At 39.1% G+C, this 24467-nt stretch overlaps 1 protein-coding gene across 1 annotated transcript in view; it reads right to left on the bottom strand.

Annotated features, from left to right (window-relative positions):
• Positions 1–23505, bottom strand: part of LOC106930526 (ELAV like neuron-specific RNA binding protein 4) — a 29193-nt gene extending 5688 nt beyond the window's left edge. Inside the window, exons 1-4 of the mRNA XM_088005254.1 lie at positions 23491–23505; positions 23162–23315; positions 7514–7739; positions 784–822 (exon numbers count right to left, since the gene is read on the bottom strand). Of these exons, the coding sequence (XP_087861380.1) occupies positions 784–822; positions 7514–7739; positions 23162–23315; positions 23491–23505 (434 nt within the window). The remainder of the gene's footprint in view (positions 1–783; positions 823–7513; positions 7740–23161; positions 23316–23490) is intronic.
• Positions 23506–24467: the final 962 nt, after the last annotated feature.

The following is a 24467-nucleotide window of genomic DNA, read 5'->3' as shown; positions in this document are numbered from 1 at the left end:
ACATCTATCACCACAGTAGCTGCTGCTCTGAGTTATGTAACGCCACCTTTGGTAGCAGGACAGTAAAATGAAAGATGGGAGCCGAAAAGAAGGAAATTGAGAAGAGCGGTGCCGAGCAAAGCTTGAGCTGTCTGCAGTGAAACAGCATTTCCTGTTTCCAGCAGGGATCCAAGTTCATCCAACCTTATCTTGCGTCTCATTTCCTAACTTCTGTAGAAACTGCTAAGATGTAACAGATAGTTGTGTAATTTTATTCAGTCATACACAGTGCAGAAGTAAGAGACTGTGTACGAATACAGATTGTTGGCTTATAATAAAAGAAAAAGGGGCGTCTCTTAGAGTTTCTGTAAAATGAGAAGGTAGGAGAACCTGAATCCCCTAGAAGTAAAAGAAAAAAAATAAATGCACACACCTAGAAATTATAACCAGAGAACAAAATCCGTTGAGTACACAGAAACAACCCAAAACAATTCAAACACCACTAGCACTTGTCATAATCAAAACAAAGGGATTAAACACCACTGAAAACAAAGACTGACGGTTTTCTGTTCGTTACACCTGAGGTGGTTGGTAGGGAATCAATTCAAGCCGACAGAAGAAAAAAAAAAAATCAAACAAATCTCAAAATTAAAAATGCTTTTGACCTTGAACAAATTCAAACTTAAAGTGACTGCAAAAACCACAAGGAAAACTGAATTAGGAAAAAGAAGAAAAGGAAAAAAGGAAGTTGAAAAATCATTGAGTCAACATGGACATCTGGCATTGGGTGAAGTTTTTAATTACCTCTTTACGCCATAGGCCATATTAAGCAAATTGTCCAGCCTGTAAAGAGAAGGAGGGTTCTGGGGTTAATGGTGGGCAGATGGTCGACTCAATCAATGGAACTAATGTTAAGTCCCTGCAGGAACTGCATGGACCTCCTCACTCAAGTACAAACAAACCCATCTAAAGTTGGTCCATTACACTGAGGAGCCCCAGCAGAAAATGCTATCATCAGTCCATGAATCTACAGTACAATCAGTATGGTCTGTACTTGGTTACTGGCTCGCTGAGCAGGCACTGCACATGCTAATACCACAGTAGTGTGCTTCAGGAACATTCAGAATAATTGTAGGAACTTCCAATTAACTTATTACACAAGACCACATAGGTAAACTGGTGATTGTTTAGCATTGCAGTTACATCCAGAACATTAACTGCAGGCAGAGTGTGAGCGCAGCATTGCATCAGGCATCACTGGCATGATAGTGAAGCCAGAATGCCAAGCCATTGCAAATCATTATCTCATTATACATGCAATAGATTGCATGTGGGTTTCTGCACAAGTTATGCCACCACACTGATGGTTTATTAGGATGGAGGTAAATGAATTTTTATTATACAGGGTTTTTAATTTGTGCTAACTTAATTGAGAGAACACCTGAGATGGCAAGGAAATGATCCAGAGTTCTGTCAGTGTAATGGTTTGGCATTTGAATGATGGTGAGTGAGAGAGGCGATGATGATTAGTTGGCTTTCTGTGTGGCAGAACAACAAAAACATGACTGGATGTTAAACTAGCCATGAAATTGCGAATGTCTGTCTTTGTGGTCGGGGTCAACCCGTTAAGTGATAACGGGTCAGGTGGAAAAGCCGAGCGTTAGTCAGATGGTGTCCTCCGTCTAAAAGGGTTAGCTTTTGGGAGATGTTTTGGTTTCATAATAATTTCAGCCTGTGGGTTTCATCTGTTGCAGTCATCCAGTGTCGATTACAGTTTGTGTCAGCGCGCTGGGCTTCAGAAACCTGTGGGCTGTGAGAAATGTTGGCCCTGGTGGATGGATGCAGTCTGCTTGGTGACTCAATGACCTTCATTTTTCACTTGGGCCTGGCCTGTTTCATATCTTATTAACTCCTCCGGCCTAATGGACAGAGGCCACGGCTTATTGAACAACAGCTGGGCAGCGACGCCTCATTCCTCTTAAAATCTCTACAAACTCCGACTTTGACTCAACCATGAAGGTTGTTTCTCCTTGACTTTCAAAGTCAACAATTCTTTACATGTCATCTTCTTCAAAATCTTATTCTAAAAATCATATTTTGCAACATAATCGCACAGTGGCATGTTTCAAACAAACTGCTTCTAAGCTTTAAAATAAACTAACGTAACCTGGAGCTTTTTAATTCCTCCTGTTTGACATTTAAACTCATGTAAGGCGGTAGTTGTTTGGATTGTTTGGAATGTGCAACGCTGAATAAAAACATCAATACATGGTAGATAGTTGGAGTGCAAATGACTTGATCTTTGGCTCCATAAAGTTTGAGTTGTCTGGAAAGAAAAGCTGAGCTGGATACAAAATGTAACAAGATTACCTAATATCCAGATATTATATTTTAACATTGTTTTAAATAAATTACAAATGCTTCATAATTAACCAATACCAACATGAAATTTAGCCCAATACCTACAGGCTGATTTATTAAAACCACCTTGAGATATTTACAGACCATATATAAAAAAACAATTATCATTGTTTTAATTTGAAACTACTCCTGTCCATCTTCCTAGTTAGAGCAAAAACACATGCTCCTTCAAATATGGATTAAAACGGCCCAAAATGTCTGACTATAAACCACGTGATGCTTCAAATCCAGCATCTAGGCATCGAAGCTGCTTCTATAAACATTTAGCTCACCTTCAGGAGCTCAGTGAATTCCTGGATTCTTCTCGATAAAATGCCATGTGCACTCATAAAATTCCTTCCCCTACTAAATTTTACGCAGTCGGCTGTTAGTTGTTTTATAACAAAGTGTGAGCAAGAACAACTACAAATCTGCAATAAAGTAGAAGGTAACATAAAATCAGTGAGCGGGGTCAGCAGATTTTAGGCACATAGTCTGAGAAGTGGACAACTTTACAACGAGTCAGTAGCTACAGACGTCCGAACTTTATGTGGCCTTCAGATTAGATCCACAGCAGTGTGCAGAGAGTTTTTTTTGGATTGGGTTTCCAAGGAGGAACGTTGCATTCAAACCTCACATCATCAAGAACAATACAAAGTGCTGGGTGAGGTGGTGTATCTGGCTAATCTTCAGCAGTGGGGACATGGTTCCTGGAGTGATGACTCAAGACTCTTCAAGGATTCAAATGGACAAATCTGGTTTTGGTAGTTGCTAGGGGAACAGGTTTTTCGTGATTACACTGTGTGAAGTGTACAGTTTGGTACAGAGGGGATTATGGTCCGGGGCTATCTGTTAAGTGACCCTAGTTCCAGTGAAGTACTCTTAATGCTTCAGCATACCAAGACTTTCTGAGTAATTTCATGCTCCTTACGTTGTGGCAACTGTTTGGGGCTGACCCTTTTATGTTCCGGCGCGACTGCACAAATTAAGATCCATAAAGATGTGGATGAATGGGGTTGCTGTGGAAGAAGAGTCCTGATCCTCACACTTTGGGATGAAGAAGAGACTAATAGAGCCAGGTCTAAGAGTTGAAGCCGATTTAGATTTCAGAGACGCATAAACTCAAGTTACTTTGTGTGTCTGAAGGCAGACCAGCAAATACTTTTCGCAATCTAACTTAGTATATCATACTTTGTGGGAGACATTTCTCACTTTGAGTGAGTCTCTGTCTGGTTTCTTGACAGATCAGTTGCTTTCGTACAGAAAGGTAACTGCATCAAGAAACTCATGGTTTCAGGCAACTCGGTATTGATTCGGTCTGCTCTGATAAACTTTGAGACCTGCCCAAGTAAAGTGGACAACCTGAGGAGATGAATGCTCGTTTGTTCAAAGAGGACCAAAGCAGATAACAGAACTATGTATTTAGGTGTGAACACCATTTGTTTTCCCTGTTATAACCACCCAGTTTGATGAAGATGTGCAAATTAATAACAATTATATCTTACTATTTTGACTAAAACTTGCCTTGGAGAGAAAATAGTTTAGCAGTAGTAATCTTTCAGGGACAATTTAATATTGATAGTTTTTCACTGTAATTAAGTGGCTTGCACATTAGAAATCCTGCAGAGAATTGTCTTGTAGCGTAGCAGTTAAGTCAAATATTTTGAATTGTAAATGAATAATAATTAAGCACAAACAATGCTTTTATATTGCAGCAAACCTGCTTTTAAACAGTTCATTTAAATTTGGTGTTATTTGTAGATCCATTTGTTCCAAGATCATAGTGCAGTTACTCTGCGTTGTAGCAATTTTCCTGCCTAGAATAAGCGCAAAATGCAAAAGCAGCCTGAAAACAGAGAACTACAGAGGAGAGAAGGATATGCGGAATCATTAAAACAGTAATTAGCCCATTATGTGGGAAGGGAACGAACAGCCTGCTTTGTGGGTAAATGAGTCAATTGGAGAGGAAGCTCAGAGGAGAGGTGCTCCATCCCTGGGAGCATCAAGACATCTGCTGGCCGTGGGGCCACAACAAAACAACCTGCTGCTAAAACTCGCTCCCTACCCCTTTTTTCCCCTCACATATGTATGAACACACGCGGATGCAGACTCACCGTGCAAACACTCTGCCAGCTCTTCACACTGCCTCTACAAGCGCAGCAGAAACAATGGGGCTTTTGTGCTCCCCATCAATGCAGTCTAATGGAGGAAAGGGCGCTTTTTTTCCTTTTCTTTTCTAAAACAAAAATCTGTTCAATTAAAATTGGCTCCTGCCCTGGATATAATGAGGCTAATTTGCTAATTACTAGCATTAGTTAACAACTGAGGATCAGAAACAAGCCCAGGATGTAGGGTTTGGTGTATTGTGTTGGGAGTCGATTATGTTTTCTGTCTTGGAAATAGACTGTACAAGTACAATATACATTAACACGCGTTACAGCAGGCCCATGTGATTTTGTCACGCAAGTTATCGGTCCTTTTCGGAGCTTGAAACATTGTTTTCAAACCTGCAAAGAAGTCCATCACTACAGTGGATTTAAAAAAGGAACATTTGCACATGTGACTTCAGCCTGAAATGTTATGCTGCATCAAAGTGATATTTCGTGTTTTGAAAAAATAAAAAAATAAAAAAACCTATTAAGGCAACAGTTTGCATAAGGTACTCGTTTCCAAGAAGCAGTGTCTTAATAGCTTAAATTGAGTTAAAGTGTTTATTTGCACAGCAATTAGATTTTTTTTTATTTATATTTTTCTACTCCAAGCTGTATATATTTTAGTGCTTTTTGAACTTAAGCACATCTTTTTAATACATTTCAAACTATATGACATGGGTGAAAGCAACATTTTCCATTGGACTTAGATTGGGGCTTTAGGTTAACCACTCAAAAACATTGACTTTATTGTCCTTAAGGCACTTTCTAACTAACTTGGTGGTATACTTGGAGTCATTATCCACTTGGAATACTCTGATATACCAAATCCTTTCCTTAGCATTGTATGACTTGAGATTTTGCTTCAGTATGTTCCATATATTCTTCTTTTCTTATGATTTAATCTGTTTTAAGTGCACCACTCCCTCCAACAGCAAAACATCTACACAACATCTACTTCCCATACTTCACAGTCGGGACGGCTTTTCTCAACATCTGGAAATTTTAGCCAAGGATTTTCCCCATGATTTCACACAAGAAAGCGGTATGTTTGAGGTGGTGGTCAAAAATCTGTGCACAGACACACATCCACTTAACAAATGCTGTCAATCAACTGATTGAAAGCATATAAAAATCCCTGATACTGTCATCTGGGCTTTCCCAAAAAATTTTTTAAATAATAGTGGACTATGTGAACGTTTGATTTTGAAGAACATATTTAAAAGATAATTTTAGGATTTTGCAGGTGATTTTGTAGTCCCAATCGGTCCTTTAATATGGCTCTCAGTTTTAGTCTTTTTTTCCATAAGTTGAGTCATTTTTAAAAAAGAAGACATTAAAACATAATAATACTCTTTTTTTGTTTGTATTTTTACAATTCTTTTGTTTAGGCATCAGTTTTAGAGAAACGACAAAGTAGTGCTCACCAAGCACATTTAAAACTTGCAAAGTGTTGAGGTTTCATTGAGGGGCTCAGGAGCAGAGAGCAGGAGCAGGAGGACACAGTGAGGAAGTGTCCTGTGGTTGTGAGTTGTGATGAGAAACGACAGCTCTCCTGCGGAGCCTGTAAATTGGCTTGGCGTATCACAGACACACAGCCACGCTACATCGCTCAGGTGTCACACCAGGGAAGCCGCTGCAGAAGAAAAATACCTTCCAAACTCTGACTTTGATGGAGAGTAAACAGCACGACCGGCTTAGTGTTATTGTAGCGGAGAAGAAAATGTATAAACACATGTTCTGTCTGTAATTCTGAACCATTCTCACCGAGTCTGACGATGGAGCGTAATGTGTGTCAGCGAGAAAGACGAAACCATCTCCAGATGTGGATGTGATTTAAAACAACTAATCCGTTTCAGGGTAGTGTGAATCGTAAGAAATGATTAGGTGTGACATCATTAAGGCAGTGGGCTTGTGTATAGAAAATTAAGCCATGGCTTGGTGTGAAAATGACCAACCTGTGCAAAAACAACTATTGGAGCTGAAAATTGCTTAACATCCTATTGAAACCCTGTTTGATTTAGGAATCATTTTACTTTCAAATCTTCTGATCCCTTTTTATGTAACGGAAAATAATACAAAAAATAAAATAAAATTACAGCCTGCAGGGCAGGAATTGTGCCACATGAATTTGAATTACCAGTCATTTTAATTCTGGCACTTGATTTGTCCCTTTGTGCAGTTAAAAGAGCGGACAACATTATTAGGATTCATTATGAGTGTGTCTGTTATGTTTAATTATGACTGTAACGTAAAAGAAACGTGTTGCTTTTAAAGCTTTTTAACGCCAATACATGTTTCTACCCAGGCAAAAAAAAAAAAAAAAAAAAAAAAAAGATGCAGTGAAGAAACTGTCATGATGGCAAGGAGGTGAAATGACAAGACATAGAAAGTTGTGAACGACAGAACCCCACAGTCTCTTCTCAACAGTTTCTCTCTGATCGGGGTGGACACACCCAGAGCTCTCATTGGTCTACTGGACACCTGCACCAGGTGCAGAGCTCACAGCTGTTGTTCAAACAGAGGACCTATTTGGCAAAATGACTGTTCGCAGGAGGAAAATGAGCCTCGCTGGTGTAACACAGACAAAGAGATGAGTCATGCTCTCTGTGTGTAGGTGTTGCATCCTCTGTCTAAAGAAATCTTATCAATTTCATTTGATGCAAATATTTTCGAAATCATCCTGCTGTTTATAGCAGATATATTGACTAAAAACAAATGTCAATATTGAAGCCTGCTGCATTTCTTCTGCTGACTAAATATTTAATTCTTCTTGCATTCTCCTGGGTTTATATAATATACATCCCAGTAGTGATAAAATCCTTAAATAGACATACATTAAGCAGTTTCTTCTAGGGTTGCACGATACATAAAGCACATATTGATACTGGGGTTTGTAAACTCTGCTTGAGGCACATCTTTAAAGTCACATATACGGTTTAATCTGCCTGAACTCTTACCAGACCTATCCTGGGTCAACTCACCTGAACCTCTGAGCCTGGTGGTGGAGGGGCCCAGGGTATCGGCGGTTGGGTGACTGGTAGAGCTGCGACAGGAGGGCTTGGCTGGTCTTCTGACTTGGGTTGTTGGCAAACTTGACCGTGATTGGCTCTGCGGCACCAGAAGGTTTCTGGCCGTTCAGGCCCTTGATGGCCTCCTCTGCTTCTATCCTCTTATCAAAGCGGATGAAGCCCACACCTCGGGAGCCACCTGCGGGGCCAGCAGATCAAAAACAGACAGAGGGCTCCTTTTACTTTACAGGTATCAAACAGAATGTTAAAGTTTAACCTATACATGCACATATGTTGGCGTCGTAATGCAGGCATCACGTTTTTCAAACTCTTGCTTTCTCCTTTCTCACTTCAGTAATTTAATCACAGAATAGTTCTTTGACAAAACCTTTTTTTTCTTTTTTGTCTGCACCTTTGGGCTTGTACGAGTTTCAGTAAGTTCAATCTGAGATTTTTAAGGTATTTTTTGAAAAAAGTCTAAATTTAAGAGTGTCTTAGTAACTTAAACAAACATAAAACCCAGAATACTAAATGTGTTTATTGGCAGAATAAACTGGTACTTGTTTGCAAACACAGATGCCACTTTTGTCCTGAAAAAGAAGTCTGACTACATATTACTTATCATTTAAAAAGTACTGTCATTTCTCAGGTGTTTAGAAGAGAAATGTATTTTCTACGGATATTTTTGTTTTGTTTTGAGGCATTGCCAAATGCAAACATAAACTAGCAAAATGGCATCTCCCAGAGTGAATGAAGTGACTGTAGACAAATCTACTTGATAGCATAGCCACTAGCCAGTTAGGAGCACTTCATGCTTAACATTATTTTTTCTGCTAATTCCGTTTTGTGCTAATTTGCCTGTTCAGCCCTTTTATGCTTGATGTTTATCCTGTAGATATCAGGACAAATTGCTCATCTTCAAATATGCTTGCAGCACATTTCTGCTCTGTATTCACGGTGCATCTCTGAGCCAAAACCACACTAGGATGCTGTTTCGGCATCAGGTGACAGATCATATTGTTCTTCAATATTCCAACAAAAAACAAGCAAAGCAAACTATAACCATGTTTTTTTTGGACATTAATTAAAAAAAAAATCCTAACCCTTCAAATCTTCTCTCAATTAGGACAGTCGGTTTTGTCTCCAATGTAATTTTCCATGTACGATAGAGATGAGCGTTTTTTATACCATTCTTTAATTTAAATATGAATAAAGTATTTGCTTTTAACATACTTATGAGGCCAAACTTAAAGTTTTGGCTGTGTTTTTATACTTTATTAATTCATTTATTTCTGTTTGCGTTGTGCTTTAAAAAAAGAAAATGGTTTAAAGTTGGTCTTGTGTCAAGAGCCGGTATCTCCATTTCATAATTAAAAGCAAAATGTTTCAATGTTTTCAACATTTTGAAGTAGGGAAATATCTAGGAAATAAATGGATTTCTTCCTGAATGTCGCAAAAACAGATTTATTTTATTTTTTATTTTTTTGGAAATAAGAAGCAACTGGTAACTTTTAATGTGAAAGATTTCACAAATACCATACCATGGTTTTTATAAGAACTCTATATCCTATAAATAAAAGTCTGGCTCTTATAAAGACCTGCTCCCCTCAAGAAGTCATTTAGCATAAGAATAACCCGCACTGTAGACTAATTCCTTAGTTTAAAGCTGCATTGTCCACTCTTTTCTTCTACTGTCTGCAGTCTCGGTCACCACACACTCTTTGTAGCATTGCTCTCAGTGACATTTAAGCCGTTTCCTTGGCGACACTTTTTTGACTGCCACCTAAGAGGAACATTTAGAGATGTGCTTCCCAGGAGGTCCTTTATTGGTGTCTGTGAATGCTTTGTGTGTTTTATTGACTGTCTACGTATGGATGTGTGTGTGTGTGTGTGTGTGTGTGTGTGTGTGTGCATATGTGTACATGCACACTGGTATCTATTAATGGATGCTGTGCCTCGTTTTAATGAGGCTGCCTGGATGGCCCAGAGGATGCTCGCTCAGTGACAGCAGCACTCTGCCGAAGAGACTATTTACATAATACTGTGTGCACACAGACATGCCTGTGTGACTGAAGCTGAATAAAAGAAAGGCAGTAAGAAAGAAGCCAATGTTGTGTTTGAGGCATCATTGTGTACTGCCTCTTTCTCACACTTAAAAAGCTCTCCTTATTGTTATTCCACATTTTTGTACATGCCATCCCGCTCCCTATTTCTTTTTTATATACACTTCCTGTTGGCTTGTCTCATGGCACTAGCTCCCATGAATTCTTATTCAGAGAAGCACCTTGACCATCTCACTCTCTTTTGTTCTCGTTTCCTCAGCGGGGCGCAGGCATCACAAGGTTATTTAATTTCCAGCCAAGCTGCATCATAAAAATACGCTCTTTGAAAGCAAGTCATTAATTAAATATGTCTTATCCTGTTTCCACTCTACTGCTGCAAATAGTAATAAGTCGTCCTCTGGTTTTCGATTTGCTTTTTAAAGACACGATATAAGAAAATTTTATGATATTTCGGGTAAAGTAACGGTTTTGTATTAAAAGATCAGTGTGCATTATTTACCGACATTTAGTGGCAACGAAGGTTCTCAATCTGAATCCTGGCCACGGTCTGTCTGGACTGAATTTGCATGTTCTCCATGCATACATTGGTCAACCTTAACTGTCCTTACGTGTGTATATTAATAGTTATTTGTCTTGTTTATCTCTGTGATGGAAGTTAGCAACATTTCATAAACTGATGTTTAGAAATGCCGTCCTGATGCTTTTCTTTAAGTGGTTTGGTTTTATGATAAACTCTGATTGTGATTTAAAAAAATAATAATATTGGCCAGCTTATATCAGTGCATATAAAACAGCTCTGTCGATTCGCTTTGTTCATTTATTTGAACATAATTTCTTGTTGTTCTGAATACCTTTCAGATGAGCACTAATCTTTGAGATTTCTTTTTTTTTTTAAAGTCAACAAATCCAGCTTTGGATTTCAGTCACAGATCTCACGAGAGCTGAGCCAAAGTATTTTAATTTCACCTGTTTGACAGTTTCATTAGCTTTCCACTGCAAATTATTTTTGTTTCTTTCCCACATTTAAAGATTCTGGTTCCTTCTCCTCTGACAGGCTTTCACAATTTCCCCTCCCTTTTTTTTTTTTTTACCTTTTGTGCCAGCTCTGTACCTGTACATTTTAATTAGGTTGTCACAAGCAGAAAATAACTATTCTAATGGGATCTGCACAGTGCAAACAACTACCACTGCTGATCCAACTGATTCATTTATTTATTACAGTTTTTGGCGAGTGTGAGCAGAGTGTGAGGTAAAATTAGGGGCATTGCTGTCTCTCTAGAGCTCCGTTTGGGCGGCAGCCATTTACTGTTCTTGTAATGGCCATTTGTAGATTATTAGATTTCTCCTAAGCACTAAATACTTCCCCCAGCAGCACGTTTCTCCCTTATAATTGGAATCAGCACAATTTCACAAAAGTATTTTGCTACAAGACACTGGGACACTCCAAGAACCTTGCTCAAGGGCACCTCAGTGTTAGTTAAAGGAGCAGAGAGCGCTGCTCATATTCTTCCTCCACTGCGATGAGAAAGAAGAGAGGACTCTGTATCGTCCTTTAATCCTCACACTTGTTTGGCCTTGAGCTCCTCCTAAGCTGGTTCTCACTGGAGGCCCTCCAGATAAATGCTTGGCATACAGATGAAGGCCCGGCGCAAACACACACAGGAACGCACGCAATTATGTTGCGGCTTGAAGAAAAATGCTGCTAAGCATGAAGTGTGAACAGAGAGCACTTACGCTTAAGGTTGTACAAAAAAAAAAGCACACAATTGTATCCATCTTATGTGACATAGATCCACATGTGAACCATTGACCTGCAACAGGAGGCGAGAGAGCCAAAGTGGATAATAAACCAGGATTTTTGCTCCACATTGAGTGTCCACTCACATACCTGATCATGTCTCTTTTGCATTTCCTTGCTTAGCTTTGGAAAAAGGGCATCCTACAGCATGAATAATGATAAATGTTAATTAGGAACATTTACCCTAATGTACGATGTACGACTTAAAGATCCAAAGGTCTTGGATGCACGGTGATATACTTTTACACAACAAGGAGAAAAGGTCTAACTCGTCATTTTTTATTAAGACGTTCAGGCATGTTGGGCACTCTGCATGGAAAGTAACCCACAAAACTCTTCAAATCTTCGGAAACTTAGACATGTTTCATCTTGTTAAAACTTCAGAAACGTTTGTGTTTTTGTTGTAGGACTGCCTTTCAACTAAAGTTTTTTTGTTTTTGAGCTGCTACCTTCCTTAGTCAGAAAGCAATAAAACAAAAATAGCTAAAGTTTCCATAACCAACTGCAATCTAAACTGAGTGTATTCCCTTGTTGCTTACTGCCATCTGAAACACATGAGGTTGTGCATGGTTGTAAGTGGAAGGAAAAAGAAGCACGTTTTTCAAATTGTTCTACAAATAAAATCTGAAAAGCATAGCCATGTATATTGATGTCTCTGAAAAACATCCAGTACAAGCAAATGCCTTCAAAAGACGCCTGATGAATAACTGGAATCCATCTGTCTGTAATTTCATCTCGGTATAAATACAGCTGTTCTGTGAAGTTCACATAGGTTTGTTAATGAACATTAGTAAAGAAACAGCATCATAAAGACCAAGGAACAGGTTTCACAGCATCATTAGATTATGAAAAACTAACCCAAACGTTTTCTGAATCATCCATAAAGACAAAAGTCTGAAAAAAACTGCAAACGGGCCTTGAAGGGAGAACAGTAATCAAAGAAGCAGCCAAGAAACCCATGGTTACTCTGGAGGAGCTGCAGATCCACCTATTAGGAGGAAGAATTTTTGACAAGACTACAATTAGTCACCCATTACACACATTTCACTTTTCTGGAAAAAAAGCAAGTGGGTTATCCACAAAAGAAGCAACCCCATATGGTGAATCACATGCGGTGGCTGCATGCTGTGATGGTTTTTGTCAGCAGGCACAAGAAACCTGGTAGAAATTGGGTGAAAAAGGGAAGAAGGAGCTAAATCTGGAAAGAAAACATGTTGTAAGACTCAAAACCTGGACCTGCCAGTACAGTAAAGAGCGATTCTTTAGAGTCAGGGGAGCTGAAAACGAATGCCTGCCACACTTTTCAAATTTTTAATTGTGAAAATGCATATGAAAACCATGTTATTCTCCAAACCCTTCCTTTATCCAAAATACATGAATAAATAAAAAGGAGAATGCATGGCATTTGAAGACTTTGCATTATAAACTTCTAAACCCACAACATGTTGAACTTTGTACTTTTTCAAGCTTCTCACCATCTCGATGAGCCCCTTTTCTATCTAGTACTCGTGTTACACATCAGTTGTACTATAACATGTCAGGTTAATTCAGAACCTTAGAGTTGGTATCTTTTAAACTGTCCTTTTTCATTCATTTTTGCTGGAAACAGGCCAATCCCAATTGTCCTTGTAATGTTTCATCGTCGCTCTCCAGCAACTCGATGTTGGAGGTTGAAAATAATTTGACTCTACTGAAATTCAGGTTTAAAACAAAATCAGTTTGTCGTGAAGAAAAACAAACAATTGTCGAGATCAGCTCAAGGTTCAGGGCGTTGCGTTGTTTGCCAAACATTTCCAAGGGAAACTTGCCTTTGTGCTGCTGAACCCATTTAAACTGAAAATATTGCAAACATGCATAGCTTGAGCCAAATTTTCAACAAACCGTGCCATTTTCAGAGAAACTGATGGCTCAGAGGTTGTCATTTCCCCTAATGATAGAAATTTTGAAAACTATAATTCCAGGAAGCGGAGGGGGAGGAGAACGCTGCCTAAAATGAGCAGGCAAATTACAGACTAATCCAAGAGATCAGCAGGAAGAAGGCTTGATATGATAAGACTACCTGAGGAGCTCTGTAAAGGAGCAATGCCAAACGGCAAGCATTGATGCTCAGAAGAACTGATCTGAGGCTGTTTGAGGGACTCTCTGCAAACTAATAATGCATTTAGAGCCATCAGTCTGATTTACTTTAGTTTATTTGTGAGGCAAAACAAATTTTGCACTCTTCCTTAATATCTTTGGTTGATTGCTGGGTAATTTGTCCCCATCCTCGTATTAGCAAATAATGTTTTTACTCAAAGGAAAGTACACACTGCCTCTATTAGTATATATGCCCCAGTTAGCCATCATTCTGCTCCTTATTTCTGCCATCCACAACATATCAAAGGTCAAGAGGTCAGTTACCTAATGAAGTTAAATTAGCTGCATCTAAATTTATAGAATATGTTTTACTATATTTAAGTTACAGACTTGAAATGAATGCATTTACTGTAATGCCCAAAATGGAAAGATGGACAATAAGTAAGTAAGGTTCTGCTCATTCAGAAGGACGTTGGACCGTCATATGTTTAGGCTTGACAGCAAATATTTAAAATGTAGATTCAGAGCATGATTTCATATAACATTAAAACAATGTCAAAAATCGTCTGACTCAGAGAATGCTGAAGAAGACAATGTGAACACATGGATGGACAAATATTAAGTCATCAGAGGAATAAAAAAAAACACATTAATTAATTGAAAGTTAATATTTTTGTATAATTGTTCTTTGAACATAAATGAAGATTTGTTTATTTCTAATAGGGTAAAATATACACGGTGTGCATTTTCAAAACAGAGTAAAGCAGCTAGAAATGGGGGTTTACATGTTAAAGGCTGGATATTTATATATTTTTCAGACACATGGTGACTTTTCATAGCTGCCATATACACCATTTTCAATTGTTATGAAACTGGTCTATATATCAAACACAACTTGGAAGAAATTACTTTGCACTATAGCCGTATCTGACGCCTTAACATTTTAGTCATTCAATAGTTTATTTGGTAAAATAGGCTATATCGCAACAATATACCAATGCAATGCTGGAGGCAGAAAACAAGGCATTCAAAGAGTTTATTTAGTTAGCTTCAAACTTGGATTACAAAATGATGTTTGTACAAAATGCACATCACTTTAGTAAACTCAAATTAATTTTGGACAATAATGGAAGTCTAGAGCCTTGGAAACATACTGCAGCATCTAGGATTAGATCTGATTGTTTTGTTTAGGACTTTGACTAAAACCAAATCAAGCTCACGTTGTAATCACTGAGCTGCTTTGGATTAAAAAAACAAAAAAAAACAAACACAGCTTACAATATTCAGTTTGTCCTGCCCTGTGTTTAGTTTTTTTTTTTTTTATATACCCTTGTCATGCCATATTAGTTTATTTTCCTCCTATTAAACACAACAACATAAACAAACTAGGAATCTAAGAAGCCAAATCCTGTGACTGTCCTTTCAAGCAGCCCCAGAAGCCTGGCTCTACTTATCAAGCACCTGCCAGCCGTACCGCTGACATTAGAGCACAATGTACTTACTAAAGTACAGCAGTCTGTCTTTCTCACTCACTTTCTCCCCCCTTCTCACTCTTTTTCTAGCCTCCCTTTCCTCCACAGTAATCAACAGGAGCTTACGTAACTCTCTCTACCTGTGCTTATCGCTCCATAACACACACCGACAGGCACATTGTCTGCCTTACTAATAACACGCCACCTCAGACTAGGGCAAGGGGAAGCGGGAGGAGAGAAGAGGGGGGAGACGAGGAGTGAGTACCGGGGTGGGGAAAGGCAAGGCTGAGAAGAAAAAAGGGAGAGAGCGCAAAAAAGTGGAGACGGGGAGTAAAGGAAGGAAAGGACAAAAGGAGAGAGAAGGTGACAGAGGAGAATGTAAAGAGGTGACAGAAAAAAGGATGATGATGAAAGGAAGCTGTGCTATTCTTGCTCGCTCCTTCCCAAACAAAGCCACTATTTCTCTAAAACCCACTATCATTTCCCCAAACAGTGACTGACTGACAAAGAGAAATGACTGCTCCTCTGAGAGCACCGGAAAAAAAAAAAAAGGAGAGGTGAGAAACCTGGCTGCCAGGTAATGAAATACGCACGCTTTCTGTTTCCCTTTTCAAACACACACAGACCTTCATCCATCTAGTGAACTCTATCCTTGTCATCAGGGCCACACAATTAAGAAGACAGAAACGAGCATCAATACGTGTGTCTACAGCTGAAATATTGTTGTTTTTAGGGGGTATTCTGCTCCTCCGTTTAAGGACTTTTATCTTCTATGTAAGAAACTACGGCGTGCCAACTGTAATAAATAATTAAATGTACCTTTCTAGAGCATTTTATAATATGGCAGAGCAAAAAAAGAGACCCTCTTCCTGCTGGCTTCTAATTAGAGGCAGAAAAACTGCAATGTCCTTGTTTTAAGTAACATTAGTGAGCCTGGGTACAGATGGCATTTGAAAAAGCAACGCGAGGAGAGGAGAAGAGACTTTGAAGAGTGGAGGTGCCCTGTGCTTTAGCCTCTGTCAGAGCACAGCTCCAACCATCTGTCTGGTGTGTGCATATGTAAGAACTGATACACATAGCAGTATGAGTTTTCTTTTTTTTTTGGTATGTGTGTGTTAGCTTATTGCAGAGATGACATCCGCTCCAATGATTAAAGGAGAAAAAACAGCAGAGATGGAAGGGACCTCTCCACTCATTCTACCTTGACCGCTTTGTTCTCGGATACTTGGCCAGACGGAGTGGTGTCATTATTCAAACTGAGAAAGAGGAGAAAAACTACTACATGAGAGTGATAATAGTCTCTCAGAAATCATTTTATATCTGACTCACAACCACAAAATCCAGACGCGGATTGCTTGAAAACCCAAGGAAGCGAGTAAACCAGAGAGCGTGTAGACAATGTCCCCGTGTGCACAGCACTTGGAACAAGCTTCAGGTGTAATGACATTCAATTCCGGTTAATCATATTGCGATACAATACTTTTAGGACAATTTACTACAGATAGATTCTGGAAAGAAGTCTACATATATAAAGGAGGATTGGAAAGAAAAAAAAGTCCGAATTTGGCAAAGTGCATAAATAAATCATAAGATTTTCTTAATATTTGCATTTTGCATCATTTTATTCACAAATTAATTGCACTTAAACAATGAATGTGTTCTTTAAGTGCTCAGAATTTACAGCTTAATCACAGATTTTGTGTTTAATAAACTTTAAAGTGATTGCAGTAAAAGGGTTTGTCCTGTGGATGTCTATAATCATTTATTATTTATTAATAGAGATAAACTGTCCCTAAACAAAATACTTCAGGACCAAACCCAATGTAAAAATAAAAAAATAGAATAAAATGTATAACTTCTTAAACAGATTATTTAACATTTTGCTTTAAAGCAGCTTTTTCATTCATATCTGAGTCAGATCATTTGTAAATGATTTACAAATATTGATACTCCCTTTTTTTTCCTTTTTTTTTGCAAATTTTCTGCTGTTCATTTGTGGAGGTGTAAGCTAATTTAGTACCAAGGTGACTATAACAAGTATTTGAAACAAACTACATCTATTAGCGGCACTGGCAATGATCACTGTGAGCTGGATTTTAGTACGGATGCTTACAACTTGTTTCCATGGGAAACCTTCCCATTAACACCTTCCCTCTCTTACAAAAAAGAATGTGGTTTCAGCCTTTTCGCAGTCAATCCTTACACAAACTGAGCAGCAATTTAGTTTCACATTAGAGCTGTCGTTTGCAGAAGCCACGTCTGCAAATCGATTATATTTGCAGCCATTGATCAGGTAAGCACTGACCTCTGCGTGCATACAGGTCCGGGAGGAAGAACTGCGAACAGTCCGCTATTGATCGGAGGCTGCCGCTTATATTTTGTCTGTTTCAAATTGAGGCTTGCCTACACCAGCTGGAAGAACACTAAATCACTGCCTGACTGCCTCCCTGAAGGTTAGAGAGACAGACAGGGGAGGGAATCTGGCACTATTTGCGCCGATAAAGGAGAGAGTGAAAAAAATATGCTTATCCATTCAGAGGCAATCAATACTCGGAGGAAGAGAAAGAGGGAGGGTAAGGAAAAGATGAAGAGATTCTCTTGTCAAGTCAATGTTGCACTCGCTCCCTGAGTCTCAAGGGCAATTTGGCAGTTTTAGTGGATTTTGTTTTCGGCATGCCTCTGACTGTGAAAGATGCTAAGAGTGATGCTCTTTAAGATGCTTCTGGTGTTTGCGAACAGAAGAATGACTGCAGGGTGCATCCTGTTGATGAGGAGGTCATTTAGAGAACAGACTCTGTGTTCCCAATTTAGCAGAGCAGGAGCCGCGGATCATCAGCCCATCTGCCAATGGTCACTGGAGAGCACCCCCATACTTCAACAATGCTCTGTAGCGTTGCTTTCGGTTTTATTTCCGTCGGTGCATCAATCCATTCTGAAGTCTCCCACATCAGTCAACTGTGTATCTTTCATAGGAAGTGTTAAAACCAAACCCAAATTAGATTCACTTATTCAAAAAAATATGCAGAAACATGCCAGAGAGAATAAAGTTTTAATTACTTTTGTCTTCTCAAGAGACTTCTATAAAATAGTCAGAATGGCGACGTGGGCATCGGGTCATTTTGGGCACAATTACCCGAGCCCCAAAACAAACTGACGACGAGGACAAAACATGCCATCGACTCCCTTTTCCTCTGTTTTCCTTTATTCCTCTCTTTCTTATTCAGTGCTTACATTTTTGGCAGTCGCAGGAGAGTATTAATTTGCAGCCCATTTCTCTCTTAATGGCAGTGAGTGTGTGGGTGGGTGTGTTTCTTCTGTCTCCACAGTATCAGAGAGAAGAAAAAGATGAGTCAATGATGCCAGCATACTACTCTCAGGGCCGCTCAAAGATCCTCCGTGTTTTTAATCACCAGCAACTCTAACATCTAATTAATCATTAACATTTCTCCTGCTGATCCGCGGCCCTCTGGGGGCACCTAGCAGAACATCCCTCTCTCTCACATTATCTTCGTTTGTGCGTGCGTGTGCATGTGCGGCGAGTGTGTGTTTCACTTCTGAGGCAGGTGGATTGGGTGGTAGTTAGGTCACCAGTGACTGTAGGTGAGGCTATTAGTATGCCGGAAAACATCTCCTGCTCTGCAGCAGTTCTGACCAACGGCACATGCTAACGTCAGGATTGTGTTGTCGCCAGTGACGGACAGGACTGGACGGCATGAGGTGACATGAACAGAGAGAGGGATGGGATATTTCATCTGCCTTTATGAAGCTTCACTTCTCAGCACAAGCCGTCCAAATTGGAGTCCCAAAGCAGTTTACAGGGGGCTACGCCTCTTTCTTTCCAAGTTGAGTGGAAACATCTCAATATTTGGTGGCTGCTCACAACATTTTTAGTTTGCTGTTGCTGTTCTAAAACTATTCAACAGGTGGAGTGAGAGTAAAAAAAACAAAAACAAAAACAAAAAAACTAAAATTTCCTCTATAACCATTCTTATTATTGAAAGCCCGTCTTGCATTTCAGTGCCGTAGACACATGCATTCAAGCAAATAAAAACCCAGGATCCACTTTCTTCCCATATAAATATATTTGTAATCGAACCTACAGTTGAGTAAGAACGCCACATTACTACATCATATATATTCTATGTTATTATGAGTAACGTGACAGTTTTGATTTTAGATACCTAACCCAACTACACTAAACTCGTGTTTAGTGTAGTTGGGATCACAAAGACCTTTCAACAAAAATGAGGTTTGATTGAATGCTGGACTTTGCAGTTTTCTCACAGTATAAAAAAAAAACTGAACACCTCAGCCAGGATTACAAGAAAGATACAGCAAATATATAAATAAATAAATAAAAACAAAGAAAGAAGCAATTGAAAAACAAGAAAAATATGTATTTTAAATATATTTAAAAATGTAGATGCTTAAAAATTTAAGATGATTCTTTAACGCTGTAGGAATATTAATAGGAGTCCACTAGCATTGCCAAGTTCCTAAAAGCTTTGCACAAATATAAAGTCTTAAAGAGGTTAAATGCATTTTTCCATTTGATAAATTATGCCAATAAATATAACCTCCACACAGATTAGCATGCTTTTAAAATTGGATCACTGAGCACTTTTATATCCCTGACTATAATTTAGATTTTTTTTTCTCTCTTGAATCATTTTCTTTGCTGGTGCATTCCTCCCGGTGTCAAACAAAATTAAGCAAAACCACACACGGACGCACGTCTTAAACTTAAGGCATTGCAGTAGGTAGGCTGCGTTCACTGAGGAAGTATTCGGATGTTAGATGTGGGTGGACACCAACTGGAATCGATGCTTAAATGTTAATGGATTTGGTTTCTTATAAAAAAAATAAAAATAATAATAATTTTAAAAAAAAAACATCCTGACTGTAAAATGTCAGCATGTGAAAAGAACCTGCAAGTGAAACGTTTTTTTAATTTTTTTTGTTGGTTTCTTCTGATGAGCTCTCTCTTTTTGAACTGAGTGTTCATATTATGCTCACTGTGTGAATTAAATATTGCAGCGTTTTAGACGGACATGTGAAGCCTCTTCACTCGAACACAGTCAAGAATGAACACAATGAATTATTGAACCTCTTGTGAGCTATAAATGAAATGAATGCTTGAAAAACCTTGACTTTGTGTAACCAGGAGTCCTTGAGCTGAGCTGGTGTATTCATGGAGCGTGACCTGCACCTTCAAAGCTACAAAAAAAAAAAAAAAAAAAGGGATGTAAATGTGCTTATAACTGTAAAATACGCCATAGTTTGGCAGTGGTAAGACGGTAGCATCTGTTGAAAATAGAGGGATAGGGGATTTTACCTCAAGTCAACTAAATGTATTTAAAAATGTTTCCCCACTTCTATCATCCCCGGCTCTTTGTTTCCATCCTCCATCCCCTCACTTCCTGTTGCTCCCATAACTCTGCTCGTCGACACCCTCTCTCAATTTTTTTTCCCTCTCTTCTTTCTCCTCGTCTTCTCTTCCCCCTGCTCTGTGTGCAGAGGACAGGCGTACACTTCACTGCCAGCAGTGATTTATACCGCTTAGGCAAATGAGTGTGGCTTACAGCATGTTGCTCCTTTTTCTGCTTCATCAGTACACATTGCGCATAACGCTGGAGCAGGTTGGAGCCTGTAGGCAGACATACAACCACTGAAATTGATCTAAGAGACATGCTGGAGGGGTTCCTCCGCAGCACAATGGGCTGATGTGACTCATTTATGTGTTTTGGATGTAGTGCGGCGTGTAAATGGGGGGTGCCGGTTTTGTAGTTTGTCCTCAACAGATACTCGTGTTTTCCACAAAGACTAATTTTGCAGGCTAAGGTCACTCATTGACTGACTAGCTAATCACTAGCAGCACTAGAGGTGGGGAAAAATTGGATTTACTATGCTTTCCTCATAGATTAAAAAAAAAACCTTCTGTTGGTGAAAGATTGGGGATGTTTAAGAATTCAGATGAAGAAATGTATTTATTAGCTTGATATAGTGAAACCGAATGGCACCACAGCTATGCCACATGGAAAACTATTGGGAAAACCTCGGCATTAATCGTATTCAAGGGCATTCCTAAAACTTTGGGATCACTTTTGCGCGAGACCTCCGTCTTCTAACAAGCTACTCTCTAAACCATCTTAAGACCCATTTGAAAGAGGTTCCTACTCAGAACAACATTACTGAAAGTAAATTGTGAAAATATTTGATATTTACTGATGAGGAAGTGAGTTGTTTTGCCCAATTTTGCCAGCAACTTCCATCTGAATCGGTCTAATTGTTGCCAGGAATTAGACTGCATCACACCATCTGCAGAGGGCTTCAGTATCCCAAGTAAAGCTGTGGCTTTATGAAGTGCCAAAGTTTGCATAATCACATTCCCCCATCAGTCCTTACTATATCTGTATATGGGTACATGTGTGTATTTTATAGGGAGTGAAGTACGGGCATTTAAATATGAATGCATGTAAGCATGGACACATGCAGTACGTGAAAGTAGAGCGATGGTGTTTGTATGTACATACAAAAAAATATGAAAAAACGGATGAAAAAACTGAAAACGCATAAGCTAGGCTAAGCTCGAGCAAAATAAGTCAACTGAAGATTATTACTACTAAATAGAAGACGTGTGGTTAGGTATCAAACAAATTTCTTTAGTGCTTTGGGTGTAACAAGTTAGGGGCCATTTTTCTATTACACACAACAAAACACCAAAACTAAGTAGCTCAGTGGGCAGATATGAGCATTTTATGGCCCATGGGTCACATTGTATATCCTTGAACGGCGACTAGCAGGAAAGTTTCAAATCCAACAGGCACGAAGATGTACTTCTGCACCAAAATCCAGAATTGCTGCTTCTATTAAAAGTATATTTTTAAAGCCGGAAGTTATATAAGCAACCTCGTACAATCTTTCAGCTGAGCGGTACAGAGCAGGATCTGTACCAGTAAACAAAAAATAAAGTGAGAAATAAAGAAAGAAGTGTCAGCTTACAGTTAAAAAAGAGAGAATGATACAGAATGTGGATTTGCACCAAGATGAGGACCCACGTATTCTTTCTTTTTCTTTCTTTTTTTTTAACTGAAGTCAAAGTTAAAGTGCTGAGCTCAATTTTGTAAAAGATAAATATTTGTGTTAAGTAAATATTGAGTAACCTTTTATTGATCAAATGCCTACTGTTATCAGACGAATAAAAGATATTTATAGATTATGTATACACGGAAAAATTGTGTTCATCCTACAATCTGGTCTTGTCATCCGTTACGGATTCCTCTGTGTGACTCTGGAAAAAAACATCTTCCCACTTCTGATGCGAAAGGCGTTCACAGATATGAGAGTTGACTGTAGTTTTAGGTTACAATATGGCAAGGATGTTATCTTAGTTAGAGAAACCTCTTCACTTTTGCAAAACAAGTACAGCGTATCCAGGACTGTCGTCTGCCACCAACATTGTTCGGTTCTAAAAGTTTGGGTCTCAGGGCTTTTGCTATTATGTTTCTATATAGAAATAAAAGACAATTCAAAGTCTGATAAAACAAAAACTTCAACAGCTTGGGAATTGGCTTTGGACAATACATTTTTCCAATCGCATCATTATGTGTCTAATGTGAAGAAGCTTTGTGGGCGCATTATCTCTGTAAGTATCTGTTTTTAATGTTCATTTGGTAGAAGTATTGCACAACGTGGAAATTATGTAATTTCTCTTCAGACAGTCACATCGGCGTTCGATGCCTTCTGAACATCTGTGCGACACAGGAGAGAACATTTATCACAAACCCAATAGTGGGATGTGCTTCTTCAGAAAATTTTAATATTCTTGTTAACTACAGAATTTGTGCAGATTGAGTAGTGAAACTGCAACATGTCTGATTTTGCTGCAAGATGCTTTGCTTTATTTTCCCAAAGATGCTACACACATAAAGTAAAAATTATTTCTGATTGTATCAAACAAAGCTTTTTTCAATTTTTTTTATTGTGAAATCACAGCATTTTTATATAAAAAAAAAAAAAAGTCACAAAAAACAAATAAACTGACCTGTAGGTCAGATCAATAAGAGGTTGCCAGTTTCATACTGACTGGTTAATTCAGAATGTGTGTGTGTGTGTGTGTGTGTGTGTGTGTGCGTGCGTGCGTGTGCGTGTGTGTGTGTGTGTGTGATGGAGTCATATAGTTAGGATAAAAGAGGCGCTGCCCCATGGATACCTGTGACCTGGTCGACAAGGATACGGGAGGTGATGATGCGTCCGTACTGGGAGAAAAGCTGCTCCAGCTCCTTCTGGGTCATGGTCTTGGGCAGGCCGCTCACATACAGGTTGGCGTCACGGATGGAGGCTGAGCTGGGCCGTGCATACGACACCTGGAGAGGACAGCAAACACAGACTATGATACAGGATTTTAATGAGTGATCAATATGTTAAAACCAAAGTTTTAAATGTACTGATCTTGTGAGTGTGTGTGTGTTCTGTGATTGGAAACGGCTGTGGATCATTAGATCCACAGGGAGGAAAATGAGACTTTATTTTCCTCCTTGCCTTGGGGATTATCATTGTTAGGAAAAGATTTAGCTGCTTTGAACCCCAGAGAGGAAACACTTCATGCCTCAGTCAGTTGTTTGCAGGGGAAGGTATAGGAAACTTAGCCCTGAAGAAAAAAAACACAGGTGGCTCTACTTTGAAAAGACATCTCAGGATAACAACAAAAGACTCACTTTGTTGTTTATTTTCAGCATTATTCAGAATGAAAACATGTCTGAATGCAAAAGAAAAACATTGATTTCTTAGGTTGTTGTATATCCTGTTGTATTAGACAACAAAGAAACTAATGCTTCATACAAATGATTCCATTAATTATTATAATTTTTTTTTTTTCCGGTGAGTTTCCACCATATCTTCTCCTTTCCGGTTGTGATACATCATCAATCCTGTTACTACTGCTGCTGACTGAAGCAGCTTTACCTTCTAGTACTTTCATTACCCCTGACAGGCAGAGACACAAGTCATCAAATAAGGTGAAAATCAGACAAATATGCTGGATATGCGGCTGTATCCTTGAGCAACAGCATGGAAATCCTGCTTGTGAGAGAATAGGATTGGGAACAGCTGGCTTTCCCCAAGTCTCGCTTCTTTTTCACACATTTCCCTCTTCAGCCTATCTGCTCAGCTCCTCTGTCTTCTCCTTCCTCCCCTGCAGCTCTCTCCCTTTTCCCTGCCTGGTTATTTTCCATCGACTTCCTTCCTGCGTGCTGCCTCACTAAACCTTTCCAGAACGCGTCTCTTTTTATCCATCCCCCCCCCCCCCCTCCTCAGTCTCCTTCTTTTTTTTCTTTTTTTTTGGTTTTTCCTCTTTTCTTCACTGTACAGCTCTCCCTCATTTTCTCTCCTTGTCAGCCAACTCCAGATGTCTAATCCATCAACACCTCCTCAAGCTGTGAGCAGCAGCATTGTGCCGTGCGATGCATGTGTGAAACAGGAGTGTACGTGCGCTGCTTGTGTGCAGGAAAAAGTTTGAA

The sequence above is a fragment of the Poecilia mexicana genome, unplaced genomic scaffold (assembly GCF_051168715.1).
Source record: "Poecilia mexicana isolate PSO_F unplaced genomic scaffold, ASM5116871v1 scaffold_4, whole genome shotgun sequence".
Classification (NCBI taxonomy): domain Eukaryota; kingdom Metazoa; phylum Chordata; class Actinopteri; order Cyprinodontiformes; family Poeciliidae; genus Poecilia; species Poecilia mexicana.
Note: the sequence above shows the minus strand (reverse complement) of the source record. Positions and strands in the feature narration are given on the sequence as shown.